The sequence below is a fragment of the Notechis scutatus genome, unplaced genomic scaffold (genome assembly GCF_049901735.1).
Source record: "Notechis scutatus isolate UNSWTSFEM ecotype Mainland unplaced genomic scaffold, rNotScu1.2 NSCUSCF24, whole genome shotgun sequence".
Lineage (NCBI taxonomy): Eukaryota > Metazoa > Chordata > Lepidosauria > Squamata > Elapidae > Notechis > Notechis scutatus.
Window position 1 is genome coordinate 178,189 of NW_028263149.1, and position 24,436 is coordinate 202,624.

Below are 24,436 nucleotides of genomic sequence, written 5' to 3' on the forward strand. Positions count from 1 at the left end.
CCCCTGGGGGTTTCCCATTCCAGGACTGGGGCGGCGGGTGGGCTTGGCCTGGATTCTTGGCATTGCTTGCAGTTTGCCACCCAGGCTTCGATTTGTTTGTCCATCCCTGGCCACCATGCGTAGCTTCTGGCCAGGGCTTTTGACCTGACGATGCCCGGGTGCCCCTCGTGTAACAAGTCCAAGAATCTTTTTTGTAATTTTTCCGGGATGACAACCCTGTCCCCCCATAGTATACAACCTTTTTGGGTAGAAAGTTCTGTTTGTTTGTTCCTGAAAGTCCTGAATGTCTCGTCATCGTCTTTTTCCGGCCACCCTTTCTCCACCCATTGCAACCACCCGCGCCAGACGTTTGTCTTTATTTGTTTCGTGGGCAATGTCTGACGCTGTTAGGGGGAGGTTGGGTATGGCCTCGATGCTCAGGGTGGATGCTGTGGGTGCTGGGTCGGTATCCAGGTTGGGTAACGGGGTGCGGCTCAAGGCGTCTGCGTGTGTGATTGCTTTGCCGGTTCGATGGGTCAGCCAGTAACTGTAGGCGGCGAGGAATTCAGACCACCTTGTCATTCTTGGAGATAGAATGTTCGGGGTGGCCTTGTTTCCTGCCAGGATGCCCAACAGCGGTTTGTGGTCTGTGATGATGGTGAATGTCCTGCTGTAGAGGTACTCGTGGAACCTTTTGACGGCGGCGATGATTGCCAGGGCTTCCTTGTCGAGTTGGCTACAGTTCCTTTCCGGCTTTGATAGGGTTCTCGAGTAAAAGGCGATGGGTGCTTTGTTTCCGTTCGGGAGTGTGTGGCTGAGGATCACCCCGATCCCAAACGGTGATGCGTCGCACGTGACTGTCAATGGGAGGGTCTCGTTGTACTGGATGAGGATGGCATCTGATGTGAGCAGGTCCTTGGTTTGGTTGAAGGCGGCTTCCTCTCGTTTCCCCCAGGTCCAGGTGGCTGTTTTATCCAGCAGCCTATGCAACGGTTCCGCTGCGGTCACCTTCTGGGGTAGGAAAACATTATAGAAGTTAATCAGCCCGAGAAATGCCTGCAGTTCCATTTTATTCCTTGGCCTGGGGGCTTCTTTGATGGCTCTGATTTTTTTTTCAGTTGGGTGAATTCCGTGCCAGTCTAGGAGATATCCTAGGAACTCGACCCTCTCGGTATGCAACTGGCATTTTTCTTTTTTGACTTTTAGCCCCGTGTCTTTGAATTTTTGTAGTCCCTCCCTCAGGCGACCCTCCAGTTCTTTTTGGTTGGCTGCTGACACCAACACATCGTTGAAGTAGGGCACCACCCCCTTGATTCCTTGCAGGAGTCTCTCCATGAGGCTCTGGAAAATTCCCGGTGCTACGCTGACTCCAAACTGGAGCCTCTTGCAGCGAAAAGTCCCCCGGTGGGTCACTATGGTCAGTGCCTCGGCGGTTTCCACGTCGACCGGTAACTGTTGGTAGGCTTGCGCCAGGTCGAGTTTCACGAAGACCTTGCCTCCCCCCAGTGAGTGTAGAAGGTGCTGCACTATTGGGACGGGGTAGGCGCTTTGTTGTAAGGCGCAGTTTAGGGTGGCCTTATAGTCCCCGCAGATTCTCACCGACCCATCGGGCTTGACTGGGGTGACTATGGGGGTTTCCCACCGGGCGTGATCGGTTGGCTCTAGGACCTCCTGTTTGATGAGCTTGTCTATCTGCTCGTTGATCTTGGGCCGGAGTGTGAAAGGTACCCGCCGCGGTTTTAGGCGTATCGGGGGGACGCTGGGGTCTAGGCTGAATGAAATAGGGGGCCCTCGGTACTTGCCTAGGGTGCCGTCGAACACTTCCTGGAAGTCCCTTGTGAGTTGCTCCTCCCAATCCGCCTCTGCCATGTGGTCGATTCCCGTTACTTCGATCCCGAGTGGCGCGAACCACTGTAGTCCCAATAGGCTGGGTCGGTCTCGGTCCATGACGGTCAGGGGAAGTCTTGCTGTGCGCCCTTTGAATGTGACTTCAAAATGTCCTGTTCCGACTACGGGGATGCGGTTCCCCTGGTAGTCCTTTAGGATTAACTTCTGGCTTTCCAGCCCCTTTTTGTGGATGGCGGGCACCAGGCGCTTGATTTCCCGCCATGCAACCATGGAGAGGTAGGACCCGGAGTCCACCTCCATTTTGCATGGCTTGCCCTCGATGCCCACCTCCATGTTTACCTTTCGGGCGTCAGTGCTCGATGAGTGGCCGATGACGACCGTCTGGTGGGTCTCCTCTCTCTGTCAGTTCTCGCCGTTCCATCGGCCCCGTCCGTCCCGGTTCCAACGACTCTCGGCTTGGCGGTCCCTTGTCCTGGAGGGGGGGGTGCCGTCCCGTCTCCAGTCGCTGTTGTCTCGCCGTCGGGGGCTGTAAGCTTTCTTGAGTCGGCAGACTCGGCCGATGTGGCCTCTCTTGTCGCATTGCCGGCAAATCGCGTCGAAAAACCGGCACTCCAATCGAGGATGGTCGCCTCCGCACCCGGCACATTGGAGACCCGACTTACGACTCCGCTGTTCGCATCGGTCTCGTTCTGTTTGGAGTCGATGGATGTCCTCCTCTTTGTCCGTGGTGTCGGAAACGGAGTCGAGGTCGCCATGGTGGGTGGTGGTGGTCGCTCGGTGGCTTGCTTCTGGATGCGTCTTGGCCGTCGGGGTCGCCTCGGAGGTCGTGGCTTGGTCCCCGGTGTCTGGTCTCTGCATTCGGGCTGCTGACTTTCGGGTTGCCTCAGCTGCGGTGGTTTCGGCAAGAGCGTCTGTGAGGGAGATGTCACCCTTTGCCATCAGCCGGCTTTGTAGGACAGAGTCCCTGAGCCCGAGGACGACGCGATCTCGTAATGCCTCATCCATGTCTGTGAAGCTGCACATGCCTCCCAGGTTTCGCAGGTCTGCCACGAAATCACTAATGCTCTCACCCGGTTTCTGTTCTCGCCGGTAGAAGTCGTGCCGCCTGATGAGGGTGGGCACGGCGGGAGCATATTGGCTTCGTAGCAGCGGTTCGAGGTCAGTCCAGTCCATCACCTTCACGTCCTCGGGTTTTGCGAGGGCTTTTGCCATCTTAAACACTGCGGGCCCGCAGTGTGTCAGGAAGACGGCCCTTTTTTTCTGCCCGTTTGCATCCTTGAGATTGCTACTTTCTAAGAACATCAGGAACCGATCAATGTACGATTCCCAGTCCTCAGTAGCTTGGTTAAAGGGTGCGGGCGGTGCGATGCTGGCCATCTCGTCGATCTTGTTTCCCTCGGTGCCACGTGCTCGGTGGGTATCAGTTCCGCGATCCCACCTTCATCGCCAGTGTTATGTTCGCCGTTGGGAAGAAGGCTCGGGAGTCAGTGACCGTTTTCAGCTCTTTATTAGGTCCCAAAATCGACTCGGGGTTTAGGAGATCAGCGGCGGCTTATATTGTCTGGCCGCAGCGGCCGCGGCCAATGGCACCGCTTTGAATCTCCCGCGATTAGTTTCCACCAATCGCGGGGATTCGCAGCGGGCCAATCAATGCGGCTCGCTCGGCCAATCAGGTCGCCGTGCGCCCTGGCCAATCAGGGCGCGGTGTTTACAAGTATGCTAATGGATCGTACAGAACAATTCCCTTTCTCCCTTCATCAAAGACATTAATTAAAATGTTGGTGAATCCAATGGAGGAGAACAGGGTGGCCAAATTAAATATTTGATGGTCATTTCCAGAGGAGCATCTGAGATGTCTTTGGGGGCATTTTCTCAGCCAGCTTGATAACCTCTACAAAATGTTGCCCTTCATCCCACACTTGCTAATAAAGATATTGGGGTTCCTCCATTAAATGCTCATTACATATAGAACATCCTAAAAAAGCAACTTGGTTGGAATATCTAAGGTGACACTTTCTGAGTGTCACTTCCGGGTGGCTTAATCCAACACTGAGCTCTTCCCTCCTTGAATCGCCTGCCATGAGCCCAATTCTCCAGGGGTCTCCAAGAGGGGGGAAAAGACCAGCCAGGACCTGCAGAGGCCTGCAGGCATGCAATGGCCTCCCTGGGAAGGTGGTGGGTTCATCCCACCTGGAGGTTCCTAAGGAGGGGCTTGACAACCACGGGGAGGGGGGCAGCCTTCTCAGCCACACAGCCAGGAAACCACCCGAGGAGGCGGCTGGGGAGAAGCCCAGCCAGTTCTGCCTCCCTCTCTGGCTCTGGAGCTCCCCTTCCCACCTGGGCCGCCTGGGTGGGAGCCTCTCCTTCTCTCCCAGCCTGCAGAGATCCTCCTCCTCCTGCTCTGGGCAATGGGGCTGCCCTGGGCGGCTGGCGCTTCCTGCCCCCATCTCCTCCACTCCCCCCTCCTGTCTCAGACCCCCAGTTCTCCCTTCTGGGCCAAGGGGTGCATGGGAGTGAAACCCCCCAACGACTGGAGACCTGGGACACAGGGACCCCCAAGGGCGCCTTCAGAGCCTCGGAAGTGGGGAGGCCAAAGGGGCTGCAGAGCCCACTATAAGACTGCATCCCCACAACCGGAAGACCTGGGGCCTCCAGGAGCCCCCCAAACCCTTTCTTGGGGGGGCTGGCAAGAAGAGACGTGGGGCACCCAACGCATGGCAGCCTGGAGAAGCCCTTGAGGTGGCCTCAAAAGGCAGCCCTGAGACCTCCAGACAGACAAGGCAGGAAGTCCTCACCATGGAGCCCAACACTTGTGTTGCTGACGGAGATGGTTGTTAAGTGAGTTTTGACCCACTTTATGACATTTCTGGCCCTGTTTGCTAAGCGAATCACTGCAGATGTTAAGTGAGCCATATGGTTCTTGTTGTGCCTCCGAGGTTTGAACCAGGTCAGTCAGCAGATATAGGCTCGAGTGAGGAGGAAGATCTGGCATTGAGATTCGAGCCTGCATTGCTGAGCGACGTTGAGAGGAGTCTGGGGGAGGAGGAGGAGTTGAATCTGAGAGATGAGCCTGATTTATTAGAAGTTTCAGAGACGTCTTCCTCTTCTGGAACTCCCTCCCTGATTGCACCTCAGGTGTTAACTGTTAATCAGGAAAGTGTGCCAGAGGCTTCAAGCGATGATGAAACTGCCGAATGCTGGCTTGATGCTAGGACTAGGAGAAGATTGAGACGTCAATCTCAATTAGAAAAGAGACGTCCAGCCAAGGATTAATTAATGAGACTGACACGCCCCTTCAGGGGATATATAAGGAGCGTGCTAACACCTCTCCCCCGCTCGAAGCAAAGTGGATTTTTAGTGCTTTTTGGATTCAGAAGAATACGTTTGAAGTGGCCGTCATGATTTATGAACAATTCAGACTTGCCAGACAGATTCCAGGAAGACTGCCAAGGACTGTGAAAACAGAGCAGTTAACTCTTTTGGGTCTGGTTTTGTTTTGCTTGAATATTTGAACTCTGGAACTGTGTATTCTCACCTGTGAATACAGGTGAGACATAACAGGTTCTTAGGCGCATCCGGCTTCTCCACTGACTTTGCTCGTGAAAGGGGATCATGTGACACACACTCTGGGACATTGTGGCCGTCATACGTGTGAGGCAGTTGTCTAAATGTAAATCCTGGGACCCCAGGGAAGCTGCCAGGGCTGCAAGGGTGGAAAGGGGCCCTAAGTCACCTTGCTCAGTGCCACTGTGGCATTGAATGCTCACTAAAGGGAACAGCTGTAGGTCGAGGACCCTCTGCCAGGAAAGAGCGAAACCATCACAGGAGGGAGGGAAGAGGAGGATTCCTTGATAAGTCCTGGCAGAGCTGCAGGGAAGTTTCTCCCGGCCTCCTCCTCCTCCTTCCGCCCGATTCCCCTCCTGCCTCTTTTCCCTCCATCTGCCCATCTTCCTCCTCCACCACCCTGGGAAAGAAACGGCCTGGAAGCCGCTTCGGGGTTCTGAGGGAAATAAGCTGGAGATTCGGGGGGGGGGCAGAGCTCCAGGGGTTCAGCCTGACCTCCCTGATTTTGGGGTCTCCTGCCACCTGGAAGGCCATTTCCTGTCTTCTGAAAGGGCCAAGAGACTCTCCTCCAGCCTTGGCCCTTCCTTCTGGCCGGGACCAGGAACTGGTGGGCTTTACACCTGGGGGAACAGCAGCCCCCACCTGCCAGGTGCAAAGCTGGCACACCAGACTCGGATCCTGGCAAGAGATGCAACCTGGGGACCCTCACCCCATTCATTCCCCCAACCTGGGCCCCCATGGGGAAGATCCCTTCACCTGCCCAGCAAGGCCCAAGGGAACCCCTTCCACGGGGCGCCCCACTTCCCAGAGCAGGAGGAGGAAGAAGCACCTGGTTGCCCCAGGGGGAAATTGGCAGCAGGGGCCCAGGCTGACCTCCCCTCCCCACTGCAGCCCACCAGCCCCTAGGAGGGCCCCTCCCTCAGAGGCAGGCTTTCCAACAGCACCTGAGCTGCCCAGACCAGATGGGGTGGGGGCTCCCCCTGCCTCCCTCTCCCCCAGCCCCCTCCCTTCCTGCCCTCACTAGGGAGGGGGCGGACCCCCTGCAGACCTCCTGACACTGCAGGACCCCTCTGTGCCCCCTCCTCACAGCACAGTCCCCTGCCAAACCCTCTCCAAATCCAGCCCGTTGGAGGCCGCTTGACCGGCGAGGAGGAAGCCAGGCCCAGATAGGCCCCTAAGCCTCGGCGAGCTGGGTGGGAAGGTTTTCCGGAAGCCCCCAGGGGAAGTCAGCCCAGAGATCTTAGCAAGGCTGCTCAGAAGCGGTTGCCATTGCCTCTTTCCCAGGGCTCCGAGAGAGCGACTGGCCCAGAGCCTCCTAGCTGGCTTGGTGCCCCAGATAGGACTGGAACTCGGGGCCCCCAGGATTGAACTCCCACCCCACCCAACTGCCTCTGGTGGGATCCACACAGCCCTCTGAACCCGGTCTCTTCCCCAGTGGCCGCATTCACAACTGCAACTCTTAACCATGGTTTGTTTCCCGAGATTGAGCCTGTTGGCCGACGAGTCAGTGGATGATGGGAACTCGGAAGGAGATGAATTCCTGGGAGAGAAGCTGAACAAGAGGAGCTGATACACAGGCAGTCCTCGACTTCCAATTGTTCATTTAGTGACCGATCCAAGTTACAACTGCACTGAGAAATGGGACTTAGGACTTAGGTTTTTCACAATTAATGACCTTTGCAGCATCAAATGCAGAGATCAGAATTCAGGTGCTTGGCCACAGTTTCACATTTATGACGGTCGCAGCATCCCAGGGCCATTGTGATCCCCTTTTACAACCTTCTGACAAGCAAAGACAATGGGGAAGCCACATTCACTTAATGACTGGGTTCCTAACTTATCAACTGCAATGATTCACTTAATGACTGTGGCAAGAAAGGTCATAAAATGGGGCAAAACTCCCCCCCCCCCAATAGAAGATCCCCACAACTGAGGAAGAGCCACCAGATCTCCAGAAATCATGTTGCTATAAATCATGTTGCACCATCCACCACACTGTGGGCATCACCGCCATCTTTTTAAGGTTTCCCTGTGATAAGATGGGTGGCCAGTAAATTGGATGGATGGATGGATGGATGGATGGATGGATGTAGATAGATAGATAGATAGATAGATAGATAGATAGATAGATAGATAGATAGATAGATAGATAGATGATAGATTTGGATGGATGGGTAGATAGAGATAGATGATAGATAGAGATAGATAGATAGATGGATGGATGGATAGATAGATAGATAGATAGATAGATAGATAGATAGATAGATAGATAGATAGATAGATAGATAGATACACCAAGAATCTTGGTGTATTATAGGAACATGGTAAAATAACACAGGAATGACAAGAAAATAAAAATAAAAAATTCCATCCATTCTATAATTTTCTCCCTATTTACCCAACGATCTAGTCCACAAGTTGTCACTTTCCTGCTTCTTAATGAGCTCTTATTCCAAAAATTAACATTGCTAGAAAAGATGGAGAATGACATTTCACTTCAGGCACAAGCAATTTTAAAATGGGCTGCAATTAAGATCAATATATGGAATTATGACATAAAACAAAATTCCAAACAGGGCCTATACTCTTAACATTGGGCAGAGTTCAAGGGTGCTGATTGTCATTAGAAGACAGGCAACACTAGAATCAAATGGCATTAACTTAGAAATGGCACCAAACTCCACAGCTCTGAATGACCTTCCCCAACAATCTCTGGAGACAAGAGGCCATGTTGAAGGACAGCAGAAGTCAATTCCCTGGGTGTTGAACTCTTTTCCCCAGCATCACTTTCTGGACTTGCCCTGACAGGAAGGAAGGACCACAACCTCAACAGAACAATGATCCCAGGGGTGTATCTGTAATTTTTACTAACATGTTTTATTCCAGCCTCTCCTCTGCAGATGGAGCCCAGAAAAAGTTCAGGATCCCACGAGGAGAAGTTGCTTTTTGCTGTAATTATGACCTTTGAGACCTGTGATGCTATAACTCTAGTTTTTCACTTTGATGCAGGCATTAGACTGAAGCCACATGCAAAGGATCTTGTATCAGAAAAGGATAAATTCCTTGGGTGAAGCTCTCTGGGACCAAGTTTTGGGACAGTTTTGCTCTTGATTGCACCTTTGTCTCCTTTGCAGATGAAACTGAGTGATTCTCTGTTTAGATCAGGAAAGCCACTGGCACTTCTCAGAGTCTTTGCATTTTTCCAACTGTTCCTGTTATTTGTGTTAGAAACAGAAAGTGGATTGATTAATGCCTTGAATTATGGACCTCCTGCTTCTGCTGCTGCTGCTGTTGGTGTCCCCATCAGTCTGTGGGAAGCTGAGAAGAAAATGCCCATTGAGTTTGGAGCACCAGGATGGGAACAATCCATGGAGCTTTTACAGGCCAGGAGACCATCTCATTGGTGTGGTCACAACTGAAACACAAATATCACCTATAATGTTGCCTTTCAACCGCCCTCCTTCCATACCTTCTCCTTCGTAAGTCATGCAGGGTGATGGAGTTGCACTCCCTCCATGTGCAATTCTAACACTTTTTTTCTTCTTATTTCACTTATTTTTGTACCTTAGGACCTGTCTAATTTCCTGAATGATTTTTATTTCCATGGCTTCCCCCTTTTGCCTTCCTTTGTGGAAGAGAGTAAAATCCAAAGATGGAGTTTTTAAAAAACCTGAATGAAATCCAGGTGATTTTCCTTTCTCAGTTCGTTCATGAGTTCATCACTTGAATAATGACCTTTGTTTAAGTAACAATTGAAACAATTGTAGTTGCGTCTCTCATTTGCATAATTGATCATTGGATTTGGATCAATATTGGCCTAAGGCTCAGCAGGTTTGTTAAGGATTATATATTTTAAAAGTATTTGTTGTTGCTGTTGACTATAATAACATGAATATTGTTTTTACAATAGGAATAGTTATGCTCTAACAAATACACTAAAATCAATTTTTGCTATTCAAATGGTCCACAAGAATTCCCAGCTCCTGCACAATCTCACACTTGGCTACAACATCCATGAAAACTATATGAGCACTTTCTGCACTTCAGATACCTTGCTGGACATGCTCTCCACTGGAGAATCCAATGTCCCCAACTACATCTGTGGGAGGAAGGAGAACCTCCTGGCTCTGATTGATGAAGCTGCCAGGGACATCTCCATCCAGATGTCAACGTTTGTAGGCACCTACAAAGTCCCACAGGTTTGTGTGTGTTTTTCTCTATCTGGTAAGGTGAGTGGGGTGGTGCGGATGAACAACAGATCCAATATCTTCATAGAATTCAAGATCTGTTTTTCAGAATATTAGGGAACATATAATCTATGTTTTAGTCGATTATGTTCATCTTCAAATTCACCATTAAAGGCCTGAAGAGCCATAAGGTCCCTATAGAGGATATTCTACTGAATATTCAACTATTGAAAAACTATCCAGGCTTTGAGGTCCTCCATTAGCATGTTCATTTTCACATATCAATAATATCTGCCTTATCCAATTGGAATCAAGTTGGCAATAGTCCTGTCTATGTATAAAAAATTATTGAGATCACAGGATCTGAAGAGTATCTTTGGGATGGATAAAAGGAGTTCAGCTCCTGCCCTCAGAGATAAGTTGTTAATTTACACAATTTCTGCTTTGTATAAATTCAGGTTATATAATTATTGGTCTAAAATTAAAGTGTTAAACAGACATAGCCCCAAAACAGACAAAATTTCAATTAAAGACTTATTGGATTGTACAACTGAAATTTGTGTTAGGAATAGTGGTCTCTTAGTCTCTTGTACATCTAGAGAAGAAGCTGAAAAATTGTTTCACAAAGAATTTGTGATATAGAACTGAGAAAGAGGTTTTAGTACTCAAAAATAGCATATAATACTGCCCTATATTAAGATATATCTGACATCTACTAATTTGAATCTAATTGTTGGAATTGTAGGGGTGACAGAAATGTACCTTGCATTTTTAATTATTTTTTTATTTAATATGATTTTGCAATCCATTTTTATATACAATCTTGTTAATATTCTGTCTCAAATATTTACACCATGACTAAGGAACAAACTATTCTAATATGTTCATCAGAACAAAATTAGGTTTGTCAATAACTAATATTTTGGAGTTGATCTGGACCACATTATAACACAGCATTCTTCATTACTTTTTCAGATTACTGCTAGAATTCCTTCAGAGGCTCTGAGTGATAAAAGGAGATTCCCCTTTTTCCACCCATTGCTCCCCAAAGAAGGATTCCAGTACCCAGCAATCGTCCAGCTGCTCCTCCATTTCAGATGGACCCTGATTGGTCTCTTTGCTACAGACACAGAGAATGGAGAGAATTTCATGAGGACTTTCCCTCCGATGCTTGTCAGGAATGGAATTTGTGTTGTTATATCACAACAATTCACAACTACTGGACATACAGCAGCTCTCAGGGAGGCCCTCTCTAAGTGGAGACAAGTCAATGTCTTTGTTCACTTCATAGAATTTATTTCCATCTGGAACAGAATTTTTCCTTTCCATGAAGCATTTCTGCATTTGCCAGGACCCATTGAAGGGAAAGTCTGGATCCTCACAAATTTTGCATGGTATATAATAGAGAAGCACATATTTATCAAATACATCCATAGTATTTCAAACTTTAGTTATGTCATAAAAGAAAGGCCAATGGATGCTGCCTTTGAACCCAATTTTTTTGTGGAAGATCAGTTTCAAGATCATTATTTTCACTGTTCCCTTTCCAAGCATGTCTTTTCTGTCAAAGGCCGCAGAAGATGCACCCAGAAAGTCCCACTGGAGACTCAGGAGAAAAAGAACAGAAGACGGATCGCAAATGACCCCCATCATTACCGTTTCGTTCAGACTCTGGCCCAGGCCATGAATGCCGCTTATTCCTCCAGATCGAGGAGGGGAAGGAAGGAGGGAGAAAAGAGGTTGGGGGCTCCGAGGCTTCAGCCGTGGCAGGTATGGGGGGGTCCCAATAGGGATCCATTAATCTGAGATCCTTTGGAGAAGGAACCCAAAGGAGAAGGAGGGGAACATTTCAACCTTCTTGTGCTGCAAAAGGTCAAGAGATTTGCACCATCTAATTGCTCCTGTCTGACGCTCCAGAATAACAGGGAGCAGATCTGAAGTTTCTGTCTAGCCTCTGTTGGAAGAAATCTCCTTCTGGGTTCAGTTCCAAGTGGGGAGGAAAGACGCTGGAAACATAGTGACTGCTTCGAAGATGGTTTAATGGTGGACAGGAGCACATCCCTTCGTTGAGGAAAGAAGGGTTGAGATGCTGAGAGTGCAATTGTTTTATGCTCTCTGTTGGGATTTGAATTTGAGCTTGTATTCCGATTGCTTGTCAGACTCCCATGGGGCCATGCAGGGGCAACTCTGTAGGCTGTCCTGAATCCCAGGCTTGGTTGAGCCTGGCTGGATGGTGATGTAATGAAAGGGCTTTGGGTAATTCCTATATAGCTTTACCTGGAGTAGATCTTTGTTATGTAAAATAGACTGGCCTAGGCCACAGTAATTGTCCATTAGTAAAGGTGGGAGGGGGGCTGAGTTTCAGCCTCTCTGATTTTCTACTTTTTTTTTTTTAGTGGAAATATTATGCGTTTTTAGTATATCCTAAAATATTTCATTTTCCTAGGAGAGGGGAGGGTTTTAACTACTCCCAACACCTCTTTCAGTCATTGGAAGAGTGTTGAATCCTCCCTTGTGCAACTGAGAGATTTTGTAAGTTGGAGAAGCTGCTCTCATAATCTCCTCCTTGTCTTTATTTTTTTATTTATTTATTCGTCAAGTGATTATATGGTAACAGGTATCAGTATAAACATAGTTATGAGTACATAAAATGGATACATATGAGAAAAATAAAAAGAAACAATAGGACAGGGATGGTAGGCATGTTTGCGCTTATGCAGACCTACAGACCTCTTCGGAAAGGGGTGAGAGCAATAGTAGACAGTCTAAGGTGAAACCAGAGTCAGGTACAGTATTCCAGACATTGACCACTTTGTTGCTGAAGTCGTATTTCCTGCGGTTAACCTTGAGTTTGTATCAATTGTGTGCTCTTGTATTGTTATGGTTGAAGCTGAAGTATTCATTGACAGGTAGGACATTACAATATATAATTTTATATACTATACTTAGATCAGACCGAAGGCAGCGTAGTTCTAGAATTTCTTTTTTTTTAAAAAAAAAACAAGTTTTATTAAAAATTTCAACAACAAACAAATCATTACATATTTAAATCTTTTCCTGTCTTTCTACAAAAATTTCCCCAATATTCTCATAAAACACAAACAAACACAAACAAACATAAAAAAATCTTTTAGTAAAGTACCTTGGCCCCAGTTACCTCTCTTTGCATGGGCAGCGCATATTCTATCTTATTTAATCCATCTTAATTAAATCATTAAATTTATATCTTTTGCCCATTCATTATCCCTCTATCTCTCTTCTTATAATAAAAAGAATTTCTCCTGAAATCACTAATCAGAGTATGATGCCTTTCTATCCTCCCCTAAGTTAGTAAAATTAACATTCAACATAACAAATACCCAATTCGGTTCTGCTTGGTACATTCTATCCACCAAAAATGTTTAAATACATTGTATCCTCCTTTCCTTCAATATTTTATTACATTTTAAAAATCAATCATTATTAAAAACTTCAACATTTTAATTTCTTATTAAATCTTAAACCATTCTAATTTACTATTTCAAATATAAATGTTACAATACCATCTTCTGTACCTAGCAGAATCTTTCTTACAGAAGTTTATATTTCATCCTTTGTCCCTAAAAAAATTCCTCTTCTCCCATCCAATTTTAAAACTTTGAGGCTTTTCTCCGCCTTTCCCCTTTCTTTCTTCCCCCACCAAATCTTCCTACCCCCTTCTTCTTCTAACCTCTGCCTTGCTGGGATCCCTTCTCTGTTGTGTTCCCTTTTTCTCTTGTTTGCTATCATTATATTTACTTTGCATCATATTTTTCTCTTTCTCAAATGTTTTTTAGATCTTAAGTCCTTCATTTTCCTTGCTCTCTTCCTTCCTTCTTCCTTAGATAAGTTTTGGGATTCAATAAAGATGGCATCTTCGTCTTTTCCTTGTTGTTGTTCTTCTGGAACAACTTCTGTTTCCATCTGTTCCATTGTCTGTTGGTAATTGACCAGCGCCATTTCTAGAAATAGAAAAGCTTTTTCCATACCATCTTTGCAGGCTGCTTTTGTTTGCTCATATTCATCCCTCAGGTCTTCAAAAGGGAAAGCCATTATAAATAAATCTTTTCTTTTCTTTATTCCTCTTTCTTCTTACACCAACCAAATATTCCGAGAGAAAGGTAAAACAATCCCAAAATCCACAATCCTCAATAAATCCAAGCAAGCCAAAATTCCCCCTTCCTCTTCCAGGGTGGTATCAAACAAATAAAAAAAAAGAGTCCAAATCTATATTTTAAAGCCTTATTAAAATTATATTTCTGTCCTCAAATCTTCAAGGCATCTCCTCCAACAAGATCCAAATTTATATATTTTCTTTATCCTCTCCCTTCCGGCTTAATTCCGTCGGGAGGGAGAGTAAACTTTCCTTTCAGCACCTCAAAATAGCCGCTTTTTTTCTCTTGTGGAAAAAATCATCAAAAACCATCTTTTCCAGGAATTAAATTAGATAAATCTCAAAGCCCTGGGTCAACCAAGAAGAACTTTCACTTTCAATAACTTTCTCTTCTTCCTCCTGCGCATACTTGCCCGGCTGCCGACTTCTTTGTGGCGGCCATTACGGACCGCCGCTGCACGTCCTGGTAAAAGGGGTTTTGCCGGCCAGGGAGGGGTCTGCAACACCCCAGACCCTTCCTCCGGATCCCCTTACCTTCAGCTACCCCTGCAGGGCAGCCTTGCTCCGCACCCGTCCGGGTCGGAGCCCCAAAGCGGCTAGCGCGGCAGGGATCGCGCAGCTTCGCGAATCCCTACCGCTCGCGAAGCCGACAAACCGGAAACTCCCCGTAGTTCTAGAATTTCTAGGTCTAGAATTTCAAGTCTGGTGGCATAAGGTATTCTGAAATGAGTAGAGGAGTGGAGAATTCTTCTTGTGAAATATTTCTGGACTTTCGCAAATGTAAACATAATTCGTCAAGCTACATAATGTCATCGTCAAGATACATAATGTGGGTGTCAAGATTTTCTCCCTTTGCTTTGCATCTTTTGGCTGTCATAAGTAACGGGGGGAGGAGGGGGAAATGGTTATGGGAAGTGAGCTGGAGGTGTTACAAATCAGAACTGTATAAGCTGGGGGGAGGGGAAGAGTCTTGCTTAGGCTTCTATCCTATGCTATGCGCAGCTGCAACTCTTTATCAAAATATGTCAAGGTCAACGGACAGAGGCCACATCACCACCTGGAGATGCCCACATGATGATATACACAACTTTTAATTGGATGAGCCAATTGAACTATTGGGGGTGGGAACGTTGCCATTACTTTCTATATGTGATTTACGCGCCCATTTTCTCATATTCAGAATTCTTTTGTTGCTACCACTTGATTTCCAGTAAAAGATATCTTTTCTCTGATTAATGGAGTCTAAGTATTTCTTTCTTGGATTTTGAATGGAGTACCAGCTGACATTATTCTGAATCTCCACATTACCAGCCCAACCGGAGAAATAATAAATTTTCTTCTGAGGGGGTCTGAACACAATGTCAAATCCAGCCAGCGACCAAGAAGACCTGGGAGCGACTGGAGGACCAGATTCCCTGCTGTTAGAGGCAGCAGGGGAAGCCGACTTGTTAGCAGAATTAAGTCTTGGCTAAAAACCAGCTGTAAAACCCAAATATTCCCTGGGAGTCGGCTGGAAGGATCCTGAGGAAAAGCCTCCTCCAGGAGTGACCACTATTTGAGTTTCTACTAACTCAAGCCATGCATCTTTTAAATGAAGCTATCCAAGAACCTCAAACTGATCAAAGGTATGAAGGAGAGCAGGGGGAGGCAGGCCCAGCCAGAAGAATCAGAGCAGCCACCCCCATAAATCAACCTTGGCTACCACAACAGGCAGCAGCAGCCCAGGAGCCCCCGGTGGGGGGAGTAATTGCCAGAAGACCTAGAACTCCAAAGGTGCCTCTGTTGGAAGTAAAATATGGGGGTGATCCCAAGGAGTTAGGATTCTTCCTGGCACAAGTCTGGAGCCATATGGAGGAATACGGAGGGCATTTTTCCTCAGAAGCGGCCAAAGTTAGATGTGTTACTAGGGCTCTGGAGGGAACAGCTGCAAAGTGGATGGTGACTTTGCATAATGATAATGCCCCTCAGCTGATGAATTATGACCTGTTCATGACTGCGCTGGGGGCCAGGTTTGAAGACCCACTTGCTGAATGTAAGGCTTAGGATGAAGACCATAAAGCAGGGGCAGAGATCAGTGGCCAACTACACCCAGGAATTTAGAGAGCTGGCATGTCATATTCGAGGCTGGTCCCAGGAAGCCCCGATAGAAGCTTTTAAAGATGGGTTGAATGAAGATATCAAAGCTGTATTGCCAGAAGAGACCCCAGTGAGCTGCAGCTGTGGTACGTGCTGGCAGCAGAGGTGGAAATTGATCTGACCCAAAAACAGATGCCGGGGGGGTCTTGGTTGGAGCAAATCCTCCCGCACCAGCCCTCGAGAAGCCTTAAAACCTCAAAAGGGAGGAATGGCGGCAAAACCCAAGACTACTGCATGCTTCCAATGTGGGAAGGAAGGTCACTGGGCTGCAGACTGCCGTGTCAAGCTAGAGCCAAAGGGGGCTCCAGGAGGAGGAAGAAAACCTGAAAAACCTCCAGCAAAGCCTCACGAAATGGCGCTTAAAGCAGAGGAGGTTTTAGAGATCGCCCCTCCGAAAGGAGAGGAGGTGGGAACTCCAACCTCTTCTGAAGAGAGTGAATCCGAATCGGAAGACAACTCACTGGTAAGTCCAAACAAGGGCCCTATGACAGGGGTGGGCAAACTACGGCCCGCGGGCCACATCCAGCCCGTTGGTCTGTCCAATGCGGCCCGCCCCTGAAAAAAAATCGCTGCCATTGGTCTGTCCAATGCGGCCCGCCCCTGAAAAAAAATCGCTGCCATTGGTCTGTCCAATCTGGCCCGCCCCTGAAAAAAAATCGCTGGGCGTGGCGTAATTGCCCTGTGCCGCGTGGCCCCCAAAGCTGCAAAACAGTGCGGAGCGATCTAGGGGTAGGAAAGAAAAGAAATTTGCAAAGGCCTCGGCTGGGAGTTCGAAATCACCTTCAAGTGCAACCTCTCCGAAGGTGAGTCCCCGCCGATCCCCCTTTTTTTTCCGGGGCTTCCAGGCGTAAACTTTGCAAAGGCAAAGCTTGCAGGCTGGAGCGTCTTCCCGCCGAGGAGCGGGAAGGGTTCCACCTGGCGGGCGGGGCGGGCTGCTTGGAGCCACCTAAAGCTAGGCCGCTGCTGGTGGAGCTTTGCCCTGCCTTGGTGCCCCGTTTCCCGGCTCGGCGGTCCTGCTCGGGCGGCACTTTAAAAGCCTGCTCCCAGCACCCGAGCAACTTCCCAGCAACTTTCGGCTTCGTTTTAACTCGCGGGCGCTCGCGCCTGGCCCCGAGCTGCGCGGCGGAAGGGAAGCCCGGTGGGCGGGCGGGCTGCTTGGAGGAGGCTCCGGGCTTCCCCTCCGCCAGGCGCGAGCGCCCACGAAGTTAAAACGAAGCCGAAAGTTGCTGGGAAGTTGCTCCGTTTTCCAGGGCTTTGCAAAGGCAAAGTTTGCAGGCTGGAGCGTCTTCCCGCCGAGGAGCGGGAAGGGTTCCGCCCGGCGGGCGGGGCGGGCTGCTTAAACTTTGCTCGGGTGGCACTTTAAAAGCCTGCTCCCAGCACCCGAGCAACTTCCCAGCAACTTTTGGCTTCGTTTTAACTCGCGGGCTCTCGCGCCTGGCCCCGAGCCGCGCCGCGGAGGGGAAGCCCGGCGGGCGGGTGGGCAGGCGGGCTGCTTGGAGGAGGCGACCCGGCGGCGCTCCGGGCTTCCCCTCCGCCGTGCGGCTCAGGGCGAGGCGCAAGCGCCTGCGAGTTAAAACGAAGCCGAAAGTTGTTGGGAAGTTGCTCGGTTTTCCGGGGCTTTGCAAAGGCAAAATTTGCAGGCTGGAGAGTCTTCCTGCCGAGGAGCGGGAAGGGTTCCGCCCGATGGGTGGGGCGGGCTGCTTGGAGCGGGCTGCCGTGCGGCTCGGGGCAAGGCACGAGCGCCCGTGAGTTAAAACGAAGCCGAAAGTTGCTGGGAAGTTGGTCGGTTTTCCAGGGCTTTGCAAAGGCAAAGTTTGCAGGCTGGAGCGTCTTCCCGCCGAGGAGCGGGAAGGGTTCCGCCCAATGGGTGGGGCGGGCTGCTTGGAGCGGGCTGCCGTGCGGCTCGGGGCGAGGCATGAGCGCCCGCGAGTTAAAACGAAGCCGAAAGTTGCTGGGAAGTTGCTCGGGTGCTGGGAGCAGGCTTTTAAAGTGCCGCCCGAGCAAAGTTTAAGCAGCCCGCCCCGCCCGCCGGGCGGAACCCTTCCCGCTCCTCGGCGGGAAGACGCTCCAGCCTGCAAACTTTGCCTTTGCAAAGCCCTGGAAAATGGAGCAACTTCCCAGCAACTTTCGGCTTCGTTTTAACTCGTGGGCACTCACGCCTGGCGGAGGGGAAGCCTGGAGCCTCCTCCAAGCAGCCTGCCCGCCCGCCCACCGGGCTTCCCTTCCGCCGCGCGGCTCGGGGCCAGGCGTGAGCGCCCGCGAGTTAAAAGGAAGCCGAAAGTTGCTGGGAAGTTGCTCGGATTTCTGGGGCTTCCAGGCTTAAACTTTGCTCGGGCGGCACTTTAAAAGCCTGCTCCCAGCACCCGAGCAACTTCCCAGCAACTTTCGGCTTCCTTTTAACTCGCGGGCGCTTGCGCCTGGCCCCGAGCCACGCGGCAGAGGGGAAGCCCGGTGGGCGGGCAGGCTGCTTGGAGGAGGCGACCCGGCGGTGCTCCGGCAGCAGCAAGAGGCAGTTGCACCCGGGCTCCGCTCAGGTGTCCGGCTGGGGCTGTCAGGAGTTGCTACCGTCGGCGCAGCTCTGTGCGGCTCCAGTCCCGCGTTGCCTTGGGAAGGAAAAGGCAAAACCAGGAGCCGCTGAGCCTGAGCCTCCGGTGCCGCTGCTCCCGTTGCAAAGCACCGCCGCGGCTCTTCCTTTTTGCCTTTCCCTTCCCGAGGCAACGCGGGACTGGAGCCACGCGGAGCCGCGCCGGCGGTTGCAACTCCTGACTCAGAGGGCCTCCGAGGGGAGGGGAAGGAGGAGAAGAGGGGGGGAGGGGGGGCGATTCCCAAAAAATCTTGTGCTGACCCGGCCTGTCTGTCAAATTTTAAAAGTCAATGCGGCCCCCGAGCCAAAAAGTTTGCCCACCCCTGCCCTATGACCATTCCAGTGAGATTAAGGGTACCCATGTCGGGAGCCAAAGGGGAAATATTGGCCTTGTTAGACTCTGAGTGCACAAGGTGCGTAATCAGCTCAGAGGTAGTAGAGAAAAGGCTAAAAACTTTAAAAACGCCCATAGCCTTTTGCCAACTGGATGGATCAGTAGCTGGGGGCGGCTCTGCACATTTCATAATGGAACCAATAGAAATGACGATGGGGAAGCATAGAGAGACTTTGTGTTTTATTGTGGCTCCTGGGATGGAGCTCCCCCTAATACTGGGGTTGCCCTGGCTCTGGAAATGGAACCCCCTCGTCGATTGGAGGAGGAGGTCATTGCGCATACATACTGACCAATGGCCAGAAGGGGAGGGGCAATCTCAACCAAAACTCAAGAATCCCACTGAGCTGGCCTCCACTGGCACCGAGAGCCTGAAGGGGGAGGAGAAAATTCCGGAGGAATATTGAGACTTAAAGGAGGTATTCAGTGAAAAGGCCTTGGACAAGCTTCCCCCCCAATGCTCAACAGATTGCAGCATTGAAATTTTACCAAGGGTGAATCTCCCAAAACCAAAACTGTACTTGATGACACCGCGGGAGCTAGAAGAGCTGTGGTCATTTATTGATAAAAATTTGGAATGTGGTTTCATCCAATCTGCTAGACCCCAGGTAGCAGCCCCAGTATTGTTCCGTGAGAAGATGGCTCCCTTCGTTTATGTGTTGACTACGGAAACCTCACACCATTTCGGTGGAGAACGTGTACTCCCTCCCCTTGATGAAGGATATGTTGGCCCACTTGGCCAAAGGGAAAATTTTTACAAAACTCGACCTGAGAGAAGCATACTACCGAGTTCGAATTAAGGAAGGGGATGAATGGAAAACTGCTTTTAACTGCCCAATGGGCTGTTTCCAATGCAACGTTCTTCCATTTGGCCTATGGGGGGGCCCTGCAGTATTCATGCAAATGAGCAATCAGGTGTTGCATGAACATTTATACAAAGGAGTGTTGGTTTATTTTGATGATATTCTTATCTACAAGGAGACTCGTGATGAACATGTAAAACTATTTATTTATTTATTTTATTTATTTGATTTGCCAATTGTTTACAAGATAATAAGTATAAGTGTATACATAGTTGTGAATACATGAAATGGGTACATATAAGAAAAATAAAAGAAGAATAAGAGAAACAATAGGACAGGGACGGTAGGCACGTTGGTGCACTTATGCACGCCCCCTACAGACCTCTTAGGAAAGGGGTGAGGTCAATAGTAGACAGTCTAAGGTTAAAGTTTTTGGGGTTTGGGGAAGAAACTACAGAGTCGGGTAGAGTATTCCAGACATTGACCACTCTATTGCTGAAGTCGTATTTCCTGCAATCAAGTTTGGTGCGGTTAATTTTGAGTTTGTATCTATTGTGTGCTCTTGTGTTGTTATGGTTGAAGCTGAAGTATTCATTGACAGGTAGGACATTGCAATGTATGATTTTATATACCATGCTTAAATCAGACCGAAGACGGCGTAATTCAAGGTTTTCTAGTTCTAGAATTTCAAGTCTGGTGGCATAAGGTATTCTACAACGAGTAGAGGAGTGGAGAACTCTTCTTGTGAAATATTTCTGGACTTTCTCAATTGTGCTAATATCAGATATGTAATGTGGGTTCCAGACTGATGAACTGTATTCGAGTATTGGTCTAGCAAATGTTTTGTATGCTCTGGTTAGTAGTGTGATATTACCAGAGAAAAAGCTACGTAGGATTAGGTTAACAACTCTTAATGCCTTTTTGGCTATGTAGTTGCAGTGGGCTCTAGCACTTAGATCATTAGAGGTGAGTATTCCAAGGTCCTTTACAGAGCTTGGGTCATCAACAAGATCTTGACTATTCAGCTTGTATTTTATTTTCTGATTTTTTTTGCCAATATGTAAGACAGAGCATTTATTTGTTGAGATTTGAAGTTGCCATTTGTTTGACCATTCTGATACATAGTCAAGATCTTTTTGTAGGGTAGCAGTATTGTCTGTGGTATTGAACAGTTTTACATCATCAGCGAAAAGAACGCAATTGCTCTTAATATGATCACAGAGGTCATTTATGTAGAGTATGAAGAGAGTTGGTCCTAGAACACTGCCTTGGGGGACACCACTATTGACAGGTACAGAATTTGATAGGACACTCCCAATTTTGACCATTTGTTGTCTGTTAGCCAGGAATGCTTCTATCCAGTTATTCAGTTGTCCAGAGATACCATAGGATTTTATTTTTAGGAGTAGTTTGTCGTGTACCACTGAATCAAAGGCGTTACAGAAGTCTATGTAGATTGCGTCTATTGCTTTGCCCTGGTCGAGTTGTGTCGTCCATATGTTTTTGCAGTGTAAGAGTTGCAGATTACAGGATAGTTTTTTTCTGAAACCAAATTGTTTATTGGAGAGTAGGTTGTTTGTCTCTAAGTGGAGGATGATGGATTGGTTAATAATTGATTCCATGACTTTACAGGTGACGCAGCATAATTTTCAACTAGGCTTGGGTCTCCCTTTTTGAAGATGGGGATGACTGTGGCTTGTGACCATAGGTTAGGCAAGGAGCTGGTCCTGAAAGATTTTTCAAAGATTATGCTTAGAGGTTTGGCTATGGCAGTGGATAGCTTTCTTAAGAAGTAGGCACATATTCCATCCGGTCCAATAGATAGAGATGGTTTTAGATTGCGTAGTGCTTTTTCAACATTGTCTTCTGTGAAATCGATATGTATTAGATCATTGTTGTTATCTGTGGTACGGCTAGGAAATACTGGGCATGATCCATTGCTGTTTACAAATACTGAGCCGAAGAATGTGTTAAAGAGGTTGGCTTTAATGGTGTCGTCGTTGCAGTCTTTACCATCAGGTCCTATCAAGGGTGGGATGGACCTTGAGTCTTTTAGTTTGTTGTTTACAAAATTGTAAAAAGCACGGGTGGAATTGGTGCTTAGAAGGTTTTCCTCTTGTTTAATGTGATAATTGGTGCATTCGGTCTTTATCTGGTGGCATAAATTTTTGTATCGGCTTTTGAAATTGGCAACGTGACCAGATTTGTTTTTCCGCCAGAGTGATCTCTTTTTGGATTGAAGTTTCCTTATTGTTATGGGTAATCTGCTTTTTTGTTTTGTTTTGGGAGTTGTTGTTGGTACATATAGTTTGATGACTCTTTTGACTTCAAGTAAAAATATGTTGTAATGGTCTTCAACAGTATTGCATCCAGTGTGCATCCAACTAGTGTGGTCAGTTCTGGAAAAACTTCGAGCTGCTGAGCTGTATGCAAAGTTGTCGAAGTGTCAATTCCACCAGGAAAAAATTGACTATTTAGGCTATCACATCTCACATGATGGCATAGAAATGGATCTGGGGAAGGTTCATGCACTTTTGGAATGGGCCCCTCCCCGCACCAGGAAGCAACTTCAAAGTTTCTTGGGATTTGCTAATTTTTACTGTCAATTTATTCCTGCTTTTGCAAAGATTGCAATGCCTATCACAAATCTCCTAAAAACCAAAGGGGAGGTGAAACCAAAGCCTAGTAAACCACTGGAGTGGTCCATGGAATGTCAAGCCACTTTTGAGAAGCTGAAACGACTGTTTGCTGCTGAACCAGTACTCAAGCACCCGGATATGGATGCTCCTTTTGTAATCCAAGCCGATGCGAGTGACGTAGCAGTCGGGGCAGTGTTACTACAAGCAAATGAGACGAGGACTCTGCAACCATGTGCATATATTTCCCGTAAACTAACTGAAACCGAAAGAAGATGGTCCATCTGGGAAAAAGAAGCTTTTGCAGTTCGCTGGGCTCTGTTAACCTGGAGGCATTTCTTAGAAGGGGCAAAACACCCATTTGAGGTGTGGACAGATCATAAAAATTTGGAGGCTTTGAAAACACCTCAGAAGCTGTCTCCCAAGCAAGTTCACTGGGCGCAGTACTTTAAGTGCTTTAATTTTTCATTGAAGTACATTTCAGGGGGGAAGAACTTCATGGCAGATGCTTTATACAGATTTCCTCAATATAATAGTGCTCGCCAAGAACTGGTATGGCCTATTGTCCCAACCAATCAGTTGGCAGTGGTTACCAGAGCCCAGAAGAAGAAGGAGATTGATTTATCAAATGATTTGACTGCACAATTAAGAGATGCTCTAAAACTTGATGATTGGTTCCTTGCTCACTCAAATAACTGTACGGTTAGAGATGGATTGGCATGGGTGGGGGCCAAATTATATGTGCCAGCAAAGCTGAGAAATCAAATATTACAGCAAGCTAAAGCTGCTGGGCATTTTGGATTCATGAAGACCTTACACTTGGTTAAAAGGCAATTTTGGTGGCCTACCTTGAAAAAGGACATTGAGAATTATGTGGCTAGCTGTCCTATCTGTGCCTCAGCCAAACAACCTCCTGGTAAACCAGCAGGCTTACCACAAAATGTGGCTAGACCAACAGCTCCATGGAAGGAAACTTCTATGGATTTTATAGTGGAATTACCTGAAAGTGGGGGGAATACAGTTATTTGGGTAGTAACTGATTTGTTTTCAAAACAGGTACATTTCATACCTTGTCCGAAAATCCCATCTGCAAAAACGTTGGTAAACTGTTTATTTTACATATCTACAGGTTACATGGGGTTCCTGAATGAATAATCTCAGACAGGGGTGTCCAGTTTACCTCAAACTTTTGGAAGGAGTTCCTGAAGTTATTGGGTTCCGCCCAGGGCTTAAGCTCTGCCCACCACCCACAAACCAATGGGGCTTGTGAGAGAACTAACTCGGTATTGGAACAATATCTTCGATGTTATATAAATTATCAGCAAGATAATTGGGCTGACCTATTGCCATTCGCTGAGGTGGCATATAACAATTTGGTACATAGTAGTACTGGGTTTACTCCATTTAAAGTGGCTTCGGGACAAGACTTTGTACCCATACCCGAGCTTCCACAGGAGAAACTTAACATTCAGTCATTAGATGAATGGATAACACAGCTCCAGCTTACCTGGTCAGTTACCTGTAAAGCATTAGATGATGCTCATCAAGCTCATACAAAAATTGCAGATAAAAAGAGAACTCCACAAAAACCATATCAAGTTGGTGACAAGGTCTTTTTGTCCACCAGATATCTGCAGACCACACAAAAGTAAAAAAAGCTTGGACCTAAGTATGTTGGACCTTTCTCAATTGAATGAATTGTGAACCCTGTGGCAGTCCAACTGAAATTACCAAAAACCCTTTGACGGATCCATCCTGTGTTCCATGTTAGTTTGTTAAAACCTGAACATACCTCCGACTTGAGACCAACTCAGGTTGATCTCCCTGTGCCATTGCTAATTGAAGGTGAACAACATTTTGAAGTTAAAGAAATTTTGGATTCTCAAAAACGAAGAGGTCGACTCCAATATTTGATTGTTTGGAAACATTTTCATCCTTCCCAGTATGAATGGGTGAATGAGAAGGATATTAGAGCTCCTTAGCTTATCAAGGCATTTCATACTAAATATCCTGATAAACCCTAAAAAATAGTATGATGGTGTTTTTCTATTACCTTATATTTTTATTTTTTTAGGACTAATGTCTCTTTTGCAGGAGGGCCGAATGTCAGCCTTCAAGATTTTCTCCCTTTGCTTTGCATCTTTTGGCTGTCATAAGTAACGGGGGAGGAGGGGGG

General features: G+C 47.8%; 2 protein-coding genes across 2 annotated transcripts in view; both read left to right on the forward strand.

The window, feature by feature from the left end:
* LOC148128554 (vomeronasal type-2 receptor 26-like) overlaps positions 1–24,436 on the forward strand; it is a 153,109-nt gene that overhangs the window by 110,554 nt on the left and 18,119 nt on the right. The window lies entirely within an intron of this gene.
* On the forward strand, positions 9,313–11,685 carry LOC148128560 (G protein-coupled receptor family C group 6 member A-like). Its single transcript, XM_087948831.1, has 2 exons — positions 9,313–9,590; positions 10,554–11,685. Exons 1-2 carry the CDS (start codon positions 9,351–9,353, stop codon positions 11,382–11,384), a joined length of 1,071 nt encoding a protein of 356 aa, XP_087804957.1. The 5' UTR covers positions 9,313–9,350; the 3' UTR covers positions 11,385–11,685.

Coding starts and splice junctions, on each gene's coding strand:
- LOC148128560 (XM_087948831.1), top strand. CDS start 9,351: ATGGTCCACAAGAATTCCCAGCTCCTGCACAATCTCACACTTGGCTAC. Junction 9,591..10,553: donor GCACCTACAAAGTCCCACAG/GTTTGTGTGTGT, acceptor TTACTTTTTCAG/ATTACTGCTAGAATTCCTTC.